Genomic DNA, 14638 nt, shown 5'->3' on the forward strand with positions numbered 1-14638 from the left:
CTGCATTTCTGGGCTTCTAAGTGGATAATTTTCCTGCTGTTCAAAGGATACTCTAATATTCCCTTTATTTTATGTCTACTGATAACAAATTCTCTCAGGTTTTAGTTTCTAAAATTGACTGTATTTCATCTTCATTTTTACTGGGTATAGAAATCTAGATTGGCAGGAATTTTTTTAATTTATCAAGTTCTATAATTGCATCTGGCCTGACCTCCAATTAGCAAGAGAACTACACTTTTGGTTCTTAAAGAATAAAATTTTAGACATCATGAATATTTCATTATATTTGGGTGACTATAAATTCATTTTGTAAAGTTAGGAGTTGGAGTATATATAAATGTAGAATCTTCACTCAGGAAAAACCATACTCTTTGCCCACCATCCCCAGTTTAGAATAGATAAAATGAATATCAATATTTGAATTGAAGTTGAATAGAAGCAAGAAGTCACAAAATGCAGTCAGGGAAATGGGTTGAATTGTCAAGAGGCAGTTCCCAAAGCAAAACCTTGGATGTTTGCTGCAGCTTTCCAGGCCTTAAGGATGTTTTTTTTCTCTCCTTTTTACCTTCTTAAACACATTGATTCATTTCTTCTATCAACAAGTATATGCTAAGCTCTGCTTAGTGCTCAATACTGTAAATCCTGATAAATAACACACGGACTCAGCCTGCAAAGAGCTTCTAGTAGAGAAGATGACAGATACATAAATACCAGTAACAGATTGAGGTGTCATAAGAGATGCATAGACAAAAGTCTTCCCCAGTTCAGAGGTGTGAGAGATTACTTTGGGGGAAACAAAGAGGTTAGGGAGGAAAGAATCAGGAAAAATGCCTCCAGGAGGAAGCATTTGAGCTATACTCTTAAGAAGAGAAGGAATTGGTCATGCCTAGATGCTAACAAGTGGCAGGTGGTAAGCTTTGCTGGAAAGCGTTGTCCAGGAAGGAATAGGCAAATACAATGATTTGGCAGAGTTACATGTGCAAAAGACTGGCGAGAAATTAAGAGTAAATGCCGAACTGCAGACGGCTTTGAATGCCCAGTCTGAGGAGTTAGTTCTTTTTGAGACAAGTGCTCAGCTAAAGCATGTCTTGAGGATTTCTTCAGAGAGATAAGGGAAATAAGGATATTTATCACTTATCTATCTGTCATCTGCTGGGGAGCAGCTACGTGCCAGGTTTCTTTATACACAGTCTCTCACTAAATCTTTTTATCAGACTACGAGATAGGGATCCGGATCCTTATGTACCAAAGGTGCCCGCATCCCTTATCTTTCGTGGCTCCACGCACATGCCTGTTGCTTTCTCAGGGCTGTGTTAAGGACTGATCTTTCAGGCAGACCCTTACGTACCTCAGAGACAGTGAGTAGCCGGATTGAAGATCCCACAGCTAGTAAAACTGGAACCGAGGCCGCCGCCGGGAGCTGTCCCTCTGGCTGGGCACCGGCGCTGCCCGGGAGACTGCGGTACACCCCGCCCAGCCGCATGGGATTGGCCCCGGGAGCCCTGCCAGCTGGAGGGGGCGGAGCCATTAGCTGGGTCCCGGGACTCGCCGAGGCCCTGAGCTGCGAGCGCTTCTGCCCCGGGCTAGTAGGCTGCAGGCCGCACCCAGGCTGAGCGGCCCCCGCTTGCCTCCTGCGCCCCCGCGGCTCCCTCGGCTCCCGCTCCTTTCCAGCATGCTGCGGCGGGGTGGCCAGGCACTCCGGCGCTTCTCCACCGGCCGGGTGAGTCCGGCCCGGGCGAGCGTCCCTGCTCTCGTCCCGGGCTGATTTCCAAACCCAGGGGGCGGGCCGAGCAGCGGGGTTGAGAGTGGATGGCGATGTTTATTTTAGACTTTGCTGAAAGCCCAAACAACGTTTTTTAAACTGGGACACTGCAGAGGAGTATCTGGGAAGGGTTCTGGATGGGGCTTGTCAAGCGAGCCATTGTCTTCCACGGAGAAGAGGGCTGAGGATGCAGCTTTTGAACATCAAACGTATGGGTGGGATTGAAAGAGTGGAGATAGTCACTTTGCAGGGGGGACAGAGTTGGCTTCCTTTCCTTTTTCATTTCAATCTTGAGATCCTTGATTATGAGATGGAGCCGAGATACAGGACTGAGACCGTCTCCTGGAGGAGAGTCGTATCAAGTCAGCGGGGTCCGGCCTGAGATATGTGAGCGCTCTGACTGGCTTGCAGGGCCCATTCAGATAATAGCACTCCGAGTTGGTGGCTGCAAACTCATTATTCCTGAGCTGCAAGCAGCAAGATTTCTAGGATTACCAGGCGCTGCAGAAGCAGCCACCCTTGAACATTTGTAAACTATGGCGCGAGAACCGAGCCCTGGCCCAGCCCAGGGCCTTGGAATTGCATCAGCTTCTCCAGAAATGGAAGGAGAGAGGACACGTTGCATGTGGGCTGCCTTCAGCATTCGGGGTCTGGGGAGATATGCCTCCCCGCATCTAGGCAGACTCCAGGCTGTTTAGGAAAGGGAAAAGAAATCCATCCCATGTACATGATCATTTTTTCAGGAAGTGCATGTTTGCCCTGTTATTAAAGATTGTTTTTTTGATTTGTCTTCTCTGCCAGAGTCACATGTGCATGTGTACACATCCAGATATAAAAACTTGGAGGCAGAAAGACGTCTTGGGTAGTGTCAGAAACTGGCCCAAAGTAGCATTAGTGGAAAAGCTTTTGTCCCCCAGACAGCCCCAAGTAATGAGAATTCACTTTATCCCATGCAGTCAGTTCTAGTTATTTTGGGAGTATTCACCTTTTTTTCAAATAAGGAAAAAGAGACTTGCTATGGTAGAGATTTTGCTTGCTATCCTGTGCAGTGCTCTGGACTCCTGCTTAGCTTTCTCCTGCCACGTGGCACATGGGAATCTGGGTTGAATGGCACAGAGAGCAAGGGTTTGTGCCTGCCTGTTTTATTGGCCTCCTCTGTCGACACCTTTCATTTAATTGCCTTTTTTTTGGAGAGCAGAAGGGATTCCTGAAGGGTGAAAAGATATCAATCATGGGGTTTACATAAGATTTTAATAATAAAATCTGAACAGCCCAGGTGTCAAATGGCATAAGCAAAAACACCCATGGGGAAGCACCGGGCATGGACAGGGGTCAAGGACCTGAGAGACTACCCCGGGAATACATGTAGAAGGGCAGTGACATATGGCTGGGAAGAAAGGTTTTTCAATGGCCAAAGGAAGATATGGAGTAATAAGAATTGGTGATATTTTACTCCATAGAAAATGGAGAGTCATCCTTTGGCTTGTGTTCTGTAGTACTGTTCAAAATCAGACATGGCTGATGAGAGCATAAATTGGTACAGCTTCTTTGGAAAACTGACAGTTTTTTATAAGATTAAACATAAACCCATCATATAACTCAACAATTGCCCTCATAAGTATTTATCCAAGAGAAATGAAAACTTATGTTCACACAAATACCTATTTATGGGTGTTTATGGATGTTTTATTCATAATCACCAATGTAAATGTCTTTCATCTGGTGACAGTATAAGCAAACTGTGGTATATCCATCCATACATTGGACTCCTACTCAAAAAAAAAATGAACTACTGATACATACAACAACATGGATGAAACTCAAATATGTATGCTAAGTGTAAGAAGACAGATTCAAAGGGCTACATATTAGTCCATTCATCTGACATTTTCAAAAGAGTAGAACTATAGTGACAGAAAAAGAGATCAGTGGCTATCAGGGATAGGAGAGGGGAGAGGGATTGACTGCAAGGGGGCAGAAGGGAGTTTTGGGGGGTGATGGAACTAACTGTTCTTTATCTTGATTGTAGCAGTGGTTACATCACTGTGTGTTTGTCCAAACTCACAGAATTATACACTGAAAGTGGTGTGTTTTATTGTATGTAAATTACACCTTCCTCTTAAAAAAATTTTTTAAATCACACAGTGCTTTTGAGTTTGGTATTAAAGCAGAATGAAGAATGAAAAAAAAATCTCTCAGAATGTAGCAACATCCAAGGGGAAAATTCGTTTATAATACTTCCTGATAGAATTAACGTTTCCATTTTTTCTTGAAGAAATGGATGTAGAAAGAAGTATTTAATTGACAAACCTCCTGATTTTTAAAGAGAAGTCAGAAATTCAGTCTGCTAATGTGAAGCCTCCTAAAAATCTTTCCACAGTTTTTTTGCCAACACTCTTACAGGGTCACTGATTAGCAGTCCCTACCATGCACTGTGCCCAGAGCATGGCTGATGTTCCAACATGCTTGTTGAACAGATCTTGCATGCTGTCAGGCACTGTTAGGAGCACCACGTGACAAATGCTCCACTAAGTGTTAGACATCTCGCTGTCTCAGAAAAATTTACTTTGTTTTATTCTTTAGTGGAAAGGTTCTTTCTCCTTTCCACTTCTCATTGGAAAAGCTACCATTTCTCACAGTTCCTAATATGAACAGCTTTGACCTTGTTTGACATCATGCTTAGATGGTTCAATTTACGTAGCACCTGCTTCAAAAAAGGGCTATGGATCAGGGGAGACACTTAGCACTGTGCCTTTAAGTTTTCACTAGAAGACTGTGTGTATTTTTTTTTAATCCTTAGAGATAATCAGAGTTCATATTAACTTGCTTTCCAAAGAATTTTACCAGGATGTGAATAGCTGGAAATGCAATATTTGATAGTTTAAAAAGCAAAAGCTTGATTCCCTGCAACAGACTCTTCTAATGCAGAATGTTCTCTCTAGAAAACTCCAAGATAATAGCACGTATCCCCTGATTTAGAAGTGCTATGGGTCATTTTATGTAACCCCCCCTTCTTTCTCACCAATATAACAGGCAATGATAGTGCCTTAAAGGATGTTCTCTGGTTGTCAGCCTTGCTCCCCCGAATGAATGGTGCTGTCTAGCATGTCAGGACCACCAAGGTAGTCCCTTAGAAAGTCTGATGGAAGTGTTTCCCATAGTTGACCTGTCAAATGATTGCCATGTTGTTTTTTTTTTTAAAGGGGAAGAGGGATCTTCAACATAGGAAAACCACAAAGCACATCCTCTGAAGTGCGATCTGAGTTTGAATCCTGCCTCTGCCTCTTTTTAGCCCTGTCTGTGGACAGGTTACTTAACTTCCCTTTGTCTTCTCATTTGTAAAATGAGTCACTGTGAGGCTTAAAGACATAATAAGGATTTGATACTTTTTTTTTTTTTGAATTAGTGAAAAAGGCTCAATCCAATGCCTGCCTCATGGTACACTCCCAGTAGGAAGGCTCCATTATCATCATTTTTATTTACCTAGATATTACTTGTGGTAAAATAATGACAGTGAACATTTATTGAGCATTTACTATTGCCATGCACTGCACTAATACATTATGTACTTTATCCCACTAAATCCTTATAGCAACCTTATGAGATAGGTACCGTTATTGTTCAGATTTTAACTGATGAGGCCCAGCTCAAGATCGCCCAGCTGGTGTTACGGAAAAACAATGGTACCGGGATAAGAACTAGAGTTAGAATCTCAGAGCTGCCACATAGTAACTGTTTGACTCCAGGATGTATTTTAACCTATGCTTTAATTTGTTCATCTGTAAAATGGCTGTTTAATGCCTGTCTCTGGGAGTCGTTGGGTAGTCAAAATGAAGTAACATTTTATCAAATACCTGGCACATACTAGGGTCTTGTTAAAATGTTCACTGTTATTTCCACCACTTCTTCCTGACCCAGACTCCCCAGGGCAGAATTTTTTTGTAGAGAATGGACACACTCCATACAGCAGAGATTCTGACTTTTGTGTGTCTGTCCATCAGTGGACAGCTTGTTAAACTGCAGCTTTCTGGACTAATAAAGTGCAGCGGCAGGATTGAAACTTCCCCACATGGTTTTGACTTAGTGCCAGCTTGCCAAGAGTCTGACTCAGTAGATTAGGGGTAGGACTCAGGAAACCACATTTTTAACATTTCCTCCCAGATGATTCTGCCAACATGGACAGTCAGTCCTCAGACCATACTTGAAGAAATAAGACTGAGATAAAATATCCCAGTCTAGTTCTTTGGAATTATACTAACTCATTATAAACACTTAAAATCATAAAATCTGAAATGTTCTCACTGTTAGAAACTCACCTTTGTAGCTTTAGTTTTAGCACTAAGCTCAGAAAGTGTTTCAGTGAATGTAGAATTTCCAGACATACTGCCATGGTTTCTGTAAACAGTGTGTTTCTAGGGGAATATTGACTCTGAAACTGAACTCCCAATAACCAGATGACAGCTGAGAGCACGTTACATTTGAGTCAACTCATCCTCTTGGCTCTTGTATGTTTTTAGAGTAACATTTTAGACGTCTTAAAATATGTGGCATTAGTAATGGCATGAGGTAAAGCCAAATTTTGTAATTTGTAAACAACATGTCAGTTCTATTTCAAGCAACAGCATTAATTATAGGATCTGAAGATAGAATATTTAAAGACCATTTTGACTTTTTAAGAGGAAATGAAATAGTTATGCATTATTTGTAGGCCAGGTGTGCTGTTCTTAGAGTTAATCTGTTAGACACAGATGCTGTAGGCTCTTCGGGGATGGAAACTTTAGCTGGCCCTGGAGAAGAATTTCTAAACTAAAACCTTAATTGCTTAATTATCAACTCACTTACAAGGAAGATGTGAACCCATATGCTTTTAAATTCATGCCTAAAAGGGGATGCTATCTATGTCATTAATAGGGTGGGAAATAAGAAAATTAAGTTTCCTTAGAGTAAAATTTTAACAGTGAGGCTTTACTACTTTAGAATGACTTTCTAGAACATTAATTAATCCCATTTAGATTGAAGGAAAAATATTCTAAATCCAAATCCTGTGAAGCCATACTCTAACATGGAGAAATAGAAGGTGGAAAGAGTTCTGGGGAGCTGGGGTTGGTCCTTTGCCAAAACAGGAAGCACATGGGCAATCGTGACCCTCTGATTACCATCTCTACACCCAGGATCCTGCATCTAGCCTGCCTCACCGGATGGCTCTTCATCACCATCTTCACAGTCATCACATCCACATGTTACCTTAAACTTTGTGAAAAGGCTTCATCTTGGGAGAATTTACAGAAGACGTAATTGCTTAAAGACAGGCCTTAAAAACTTTTAACTCCTTCAGTGCCACTCTTATCTATTTGATGTTTATATTTATTGACAGCCACTGTGTTTTTGTGCATCAGTGTTAATGTTCTGAAAAGGACATGGAAGAGCTGAGTGGTGGTGGCCCATTTTATTTTTAAGTACATATGTGGGCTTTGGAGTCAGACAGACCTGGATTCAAATCCCACCTCTTGCTTATTTTGACAGTATGACCTTGGAGATATACTTGACATTTCTAAGATATTTCTTCATTCATAAAATGGTACAAAATGGGGGATAATAAAACAGGATAGTTGTGAGGATTAAATTACCTGAAATGTGCAGGCCTCAGTTCCTTATCTGAAACGTGTAGAGCCAAATGCGTTTTGAGGTTCAGAATTATTCACATTGGAGAAAGTTAACATGGTACATAGTACATTACACACTAACACCTGTCACTATTGAATTGTTTCCCAGGTATATTTCAAAAACAAGCTGAAGTTGGCACTTATTGGTCAGAGCCTGTTTGGACAGGAGGTCTACAGCCAGCTCTGCAAAGATGGCCACCGGGTCGTGGGAGTATTCACAGTTCCAGATAAGGATGGAAAAGCTGACCCACTGGGTGAGTGTATCTTGGAACAGTTTGATCAGGAGCTCTGCCTACTGGAAGCCTTTTCAGGCCAAGTCTATTTGTATAGTGGGTACAGACTCAAGAATTATCTCTTCTCTGTGAAGACAAAGATTCAGGCTTCTATTGTACTTACTTTCACTGTAGTCACCAGGTCCATCAAAGGAATTCCCAAGCATATGTTTTTTCTGAATTACTCTTGTGAAATAGCTCAAAGGTGCTTTGGGACATCTAGAATAATGTCTGATGCAGAGATGCTGATAGGAATTAAGGGGAGTCCACACCCAATAATAGCAATTGATGTGGGGTCATAAACAACGCATTTATCTTAGGACAATTATAGCCATGGCTGCGTGGCTATTAAGGTAGGTAATGACAATAGCCATCCTCAGAGCAAACCCACTGTGTGGTTCTGATTTGCACACTATTGTTATGTTGAGAAAGAGTGCAAAAAGCAGAGACAGAAACAGCCTACAGGTAAGGAATAAGAGCTAGCATCTAAAAATCTTGGCTTACGACTTGAGTCTTTATAAATCACTGGTGTGATGCAATACATTGGTTGGGAAACAGTATCTATGATAACCCTAGGAGTTTACATTTTGTTTCTTGGAGGAAGCAGCTCTGGGGTTTATCCTAGTTCTTGTTACTGGGGAAATTGGATGAAGGCTGTCAGAAGGTACAAACTTCCAGTTAGAAGATAAGTAAGTACTAGGGATGTACTGTACAACATTATAAATATAATTAATGCGGCCGTATGTTATATTATAAAAATTGTTAAGAGAGTAAATCCTGAGTTATCATCACAAAGAAAAACATTGTTTTCTCTTTCTTTTGTTTTATATCTATATGAGATGATACATGTTCACTAAACGTATTGTAATAATCATTTCACGATGTATGTAGGTCAAATCATTATACTGTACACCTTAAACTTACATAGTGCTATATGTTGATTATATCTTAGTTAAACTGGAAGAAAAAAAAGAGTCAAGCTAAAAAAAAGTTGGGCCAAGAGCACATATGCACATGAATTTAATCACTTGATTTAGAAATTATCCTTGTTTCAGAAAAACATTATCTCAACCTGGGAATTCTGAGGGAAGCTGCCTCATAAATTCATGCCTGGCTCCAAAGGCTGAAGAGGACAGATTCCCGTTGCTGGGATTACCTGTCTCATCATTATCTATTTCCACCAACTTTGTGTGTGGGATGTTTGGGAGGACTTACATTTGAAATATCAGATTGGCTATTGAATCAGGGGAACTTCAAATAATATTAGCTTAAATAGGATAAAAATCCATTTCTCAAGTCTGAGTTGGCCATCCCAGCTATTGTAGCAGCATACGATTATCACAATGCAGGCTCCTTCTGTTTGTTGTTTTGCCATTATGAACACTGGACTTCCATCTCCTGGTCCAAGGTGACTGCTGCAGCCCCAGCTATCAACTCTACATTCCAACAAGCAGAAAGGGCAAGATGGGAAGCAGAGGGCTAGCCTTCAATTAAGGGCATAATCCAGAAGTTGCGCATATTACTCCCACTTGTATCTTGTTGGCTAGAACTTAGACATTGGCCAAATCTTTGCAAAACAAGCTAAGAAATACAGATTTTATTTGGGGTGGCCATGTGTTCAGCTGAAGTAGAGAAATCCCTTCTAAAGGATGAAAGGGGACAAGTAGCATTCTCTACCATATACATGACCTTTAGAAGAATTGCAAACATGTGACTCTTAAACCTCCTTTCAGAGTATGTCCTAGGAAATGAACTTTTCCCTAGTGCCTGGTCCCAGGCATTTGGTTAACAGTGTATGTTTTAGAATCATGAAACTAATTCCAACTCTGCCACTTAATAGCTGTGAGATCTTGGGCAAGTTACTTAAGCTCATTGAGCTTAGTTCAGTGGTACCCATCTCACATGGATCAAATGAGATAATGTATGTAAAGTGCTCAGCACTGCACCTGATTCATAAATAGGATCAGTAGTGACAGTGGCTAACTATTTTTGTTGTCAGAATGGTCAAATAGAGCAGCCAAAAATAGTCCTGGGGCAGTCAAAGATCAGTGTGGGAGAACAACACCTGGATGCGTCAAGCCTTTCTCAGTGGAGCAGATTTCTTAAAAGAAGTCTTATAAGTCTCTTCCACCTGATTTTTCTGTCCCAGTCTAATTCTTCACAAGTTTCACTCAGTTTCACATTTTTAAAAATCATCATTTACCCATTTTCCTATCATCTGTCATTTGAGTTGTTCACAGTTTTGTCAACATTTTAGGAACATTTACATTTTGTGGGCATTATTATACTGGTCTCTCAAATTCTTATAAATGGATCGACCAAGGCATTACCTTGAATGCCAGAGTCCTTTTGGGACTTATTAGGCTTTGGAATTTAGGCTTTGTGGTGGAGGCATCATCCCCTCCTGAATGTTGTGTCAGTGAATGTTGATGATTGATTGGAAAGAAAGGAAAGGGAACCAAAACATGTAGGTAAAAAGCCTTAGGTAAGGCTTCTGGATATTGCCTAAAGTGTAGTTTCTTTGTGTTACTGATAGACAATAAATATATGTATACACAATACATGTAAGGGATGTAGTTAGTAAAGATGATACTTTATTATGGAAAAAAAATGAACTTGTGCTGTATGTGCTTTGGAGGGCCATTCCATTTCACACAGAGGTAGAATGGGGTCATTCTTTTCAGAAGGGACAACATTTTCCTGAGCAAAGAGCTTTGTATTGGCTTCAGTATGGCAAAACCCTTGTGGGAGCATGTATTCTCCATTCTTGGCCTCTCTCCTCCACTGACTTATCTGATTGGCAAGTCTAGGAGAGGGAACTAGACAGGCTCAAGCTCAGGTCAATGACTTTCTCCATTTATCTTTTTGGATCTGCCTGTTTGGCAGGGAGAACTGTTCCAGTCGACAATCTACCCTGTGATAAAAGGTCTTCCAGGAAATGGGCTTTGGAAGGGACTCAAGGTTTTCCATCCTATGTCTGATCTGGATGGTGATGTTTTGGCACTTGATTTCAAATCTTAAAAAACAAACAAATGTTTTCTAAGTGGCTGTATCAGTAGTAAATGTACAATTTTTGATCTGTAAGAGAAGTGGCTTCAGTTAAAATCTCAAAATGTTGTCTAGCCACAAACTTTGAAGTTCAAACATATTATGCCTTAAATATTTAAGTTAAAAAATCACATTGTAAGAATGGATGGATCTGGATAACATTGTAACAGGTCAAATCCTGATCAGAATCTAAATTGTTCTTCATCATGTTTTATTTGTAAATGTTTCATGAAATTACAGTATGTGAATTCATAGTAATATAAATTATAGCTAAAACTTTTTTGATGAAAATAATCTTCTCTTTCATGCTCAGCTTTGGCTGCAGAGAAAAATGGGACCCCTGTGTTCAAGTTCCCAAGATGGAGAGTTAAGGGCAAGACCATAAAGGAGGTGGCAGAGGCCTACAGATCTGTGGGTGCAGAGCTAAACGTGCTTCCCTTCTGCACACAGTTCATCCCCATGGATGTAATTGACAGCCCAAAACATGGTTCCATCATTTATCACCCGTCTATCCTTCCGAGGCACAGAGGAGCCTCTGCTATCAACTGGTAAGATTTTTTTTTAATAACCAAGACGGGCCTATTTCTATTGCCTGTAATTGTTCTGTTTCTTACCTAGGTGATCAAGGAGCTGGGTATAATTGAATAATTGTGAAGTCCTGATTGATTGCTACTATTGCAGGAACTCCCCTGTGATCTAGAGGTACTGCATAAGCCAGAACAGCATTTCCCAAGAATAGTCTATGGAGTATTGGCTTCACTGGATGTAACTAGGTATTGAGCAAGCAAAGATCCTGTGGTCAGACAACTTTGGTTAACGCTGGATTTCTTTATCCTGGAACTTCTTGAGATTTTAACATATGCTTTAATGTGAGCATCATAATTTCCAAGAGGGAATCTGAGTACAAAGTATTCCCAAACTTATTTGGCCATGGAACTCAAGTACATTTCAGGAAATGCTGAATTATCTGAAATTATCTTTCTCACTGTCTGTCTTCCCCTATTCAGTGTAAAGCTTCTTAAGGGACGAAAGGACTATGGTCTAACATTTTTACTGCTGTATGTCCCAATATCACGAACAATGCCCAGTACACTGTAGGAGCCCAGTACCAAAGGTACACTATGCTGTGGGTCAAGGTGGGCCTTTCCCACTTCCTCTGTCTTCTCTCCTTTACCTAACATCGCCCTGATATCTCTTGGTCTCAAGTTATCAGATAGCAGAAAATCTATGCTTAGTTTAAATGTAGTGAAAAACATTTCATTGTACTTAAAGATTGATTACATGAATTGATTTCCTTTTTGTTCTTGTGAATGGTGCTGTAATGAATATCTTTGTACTGAAACATGTATTTTTTTCTTGTTTTGTATTGCTTCCGCATGCAGAGTCATTGAGTCAAAGTATATGAATATTGTCGAAGCTCTTGTTAACACAGTGCCAATTAATTCCTCAATATTTCTGAAGAGTGGTAGATTGACTGATTTAGGTCTTGCTTGATTAGCTCAGAGAGGTAAAAATGATTTAGACTGAGAGCATGACTGACATACTAGATCATACTCTGTCTATATTAGCCTGCTCTCTGATATGCCCCCCTTTGGTATTAATTAATTTATATTCTTTTTTTATTGAAGTATAGTTGGTTTACAATGTTGTGTTAATTTCTGGTGTATAGCATAATGATTCAGTTACACACACATATATATTCCTTTTCATGTTCTTTTTCATTATATGTTATTACGAGGTATTGAATGGAGTTCCCTGTGCTATACAGTAGGCCTTGCTGTTTAATCAGATATAGTAGTTAGTATCTGCAAATCCTGAACTCCCAATTTATCCTTCCATATCTCCCTGTCCCTCCTAGTAACCGTAAGTTTGCTTTCTATATCTGTGAGTCTGTTTCTGTTTTGTAAATAAGTTCATCTGTGTCTTCTTTATAGATTCCACTTACAAGTAATATCATATGGTACTTTTCTTTCTCTTTCTGGCTTAACTTTGCTTAGTATGATAATCTCCAGGTCCATCCATTTTGCTAAAATTGGCATTATTTCATTCTTTTTTTATAGCCAAGTAGTATTCCATTGTATGTTTGTACCACAACTTCCTTATCCAGTCATCTGTTGATGGACATTTAGGTTGCTTCCATGTCTTGACTGTTGCAAATAGTGCTGTGATATGCTTTTGTGTGTGTGTGTGTGTGTGTGTGTATTTCCACGTATCTGGTTTGTTGTATCATAAGGTTTGTAGGGCCAGCATTTCCTCTTAGGATAAATTTTGTAGAACACATAATACAAATAGTTGAATTGATCAGCCATCTTTTACTACAATTTATAGACAATCTAGAATTAATTCTGGCTCTAAGTGATGCTTATACCTGAATTACACAACCTAAATTAATAATCAGTTCTCCTCTTCACATTGCACTGATCATCCTCTGTTTTATCTTTCGTTATCTTATTCTGCCTAATAGAGGGTCAGGTATGATATAGGAATTGGACCCTGGTGGGCAAAATTACTTGATGCTGCCATAGAAAGCTGACACCTGGGAGTCAGTGAGTGATAGTGATGGTGGACTCTAATGCCTTTTTGAGTAGACTACGAGTCATTAGTATGTGTTTACAAGACTATAGACATGAGGGTGTATAAAACTGCAGTACCATTAAGTTCTGCTTCTCATGACTGCTGTCGCCTCCCAGCTCTACTGCAATTCCTCATGGTAGCTTCATTCACTTTCTACTTCCCATTGTAACTACTTCATACTTTAATGTCACTAATTCATCATCTTACAATACAGTTAACCAGTGCTTTAAGTTGAAACTCTTCTTTTCACAGGACCCTAATCATGGGAGACAAGAAAGCTGGGTTTTCTGTTTTCTGGGCTGATGATGGTTTAGACACAGGACCTATTCTTCTTCAGAAGTCATGTGATGTTGAACCCAATGATACAGTGGATGCACTTTATAACCGATTTCTTTTTCCTGAAGGAATCAAGGCCATGGTCAGTATATTTATGCCATCAAAAAGAATTTAGTAAACCTTTGAACTTTTGGCAATATTTTTCATGTATTGAGAATTTGCTTGTATGAATTTTTATTAAAAATATAAAACTGAAAAACAAAATTAGATTTTACATTTGCCAGTAGGATGGTATATTTAGGGTAGAAATCTGACCTTTAGAATTTCTTAGTCTATGAAGCTCCCTTGATCTTCTGAGAGCAGTGATTAGATACAAGAAGTAGCAATCAAACTTTTTCATTTATTTTACCAAATATTTGAATCTCCAACTTTGTTTATAATGACTCATTATAAAGAAGTGTACAGAATCTTAAGAAATGTTGGTATATAATTTGGACTTCCTTCAGAAGTATTTGAAATCAGTCTATGGGTCAGGGTGAAATTTGGCATTGCTTTATTTATTCAGATATGCTCTGGATAAAAAGCTCAAAGCATGTATACTATGAAGTAAAAATAGATTGTAAAATATTGAAAGGCAATTTCAGTGTTATTTAATGTCTTTCAGAGTTTGATATGGTAGAGGTACAACACAGAAATGGACAATAAGATGGCATAAAGCAGCAGCCATCGATTTAGGAAAGGAGAACAGTGCTTTGCTTGTATCATTTAATGATTAAGAGAAAAGGTTTTGGTCAGAAAGGCACCAGATTTCTCACTCTACCACTTACTTGTTGTGTGATAATAGTCAAGTTACTTAGCTTCTTTAGCCTTGGTTTCCTCATCTATAAAATGTGGATAATACTGCCTGACTTAGAGGGTGGTTGTGAAAATCAAATGACATTTGTGTAAAGCATCTAGCACACAGGTACTCAAAATGATAATTATAGTCAAAATAGTATTCGGTGTGCTTGGTGACATTTGCCCAAGCCTGGAGCCTGTATCTG

At 39.7% G+C, this 14638-nt stretch overlaps 1 protein-coding gene across 6 annotated transcripts in view; it reads left to right on the plus strand.

The window, feature by feature from the left end:
* ALDH1L2 (aldehyde dehydrogenase 1 family member L2) overlaps positions 1–14638 on the plus strand; it is an 85109-nt gene that overhangs the window by 13721 nt on the left and 56750 nt on the right. For 4 of the 6 annotated variants that reach the window (XR_012078461.1, XR_012078460.1, XM_072973072.1 and 1 more), the window contains exons 1-4: positions 6213–6267; positions 7535–7679; positions 11059–11293; positions 13572–13737. Coding sequence is in view for 4 of the 6 variants with exons in the window: in XM_072973072.1 (XP_072829173.1) it covers positions 6217–6267; positions 7535–7679; positions 11059–11293; positions 13572–13737 (597 nt within the window). In the remaining 2 variants the exon portion in view is untranslated. Of the gene's footprint in view, positions 1–1529; positions 1721–6212; positions 6268–7534; positions 7680–11058; positions 11294–13571; positions 13738–14638 lie in introns of those variants that run through there. The other 2 variants (XM_006205875.4, XM_072973073.1) reach the window with 2 other exon arrangements.

Source organism: Vicugna pacos, chromosome 12 (genome assembly GCF_048564905.1).
Source record: "Vicugna pacos chromosome 12, VicPac4, whole genome shotgun sequence".
In the NCBI taxonomy this organism is placed as follows: domain Eukaryota; kingdom Metazoa; phylum Chordata; class Mammalia; order Artiodactyla; family Camelidae; genus Vicugna; species Vicugna pacos.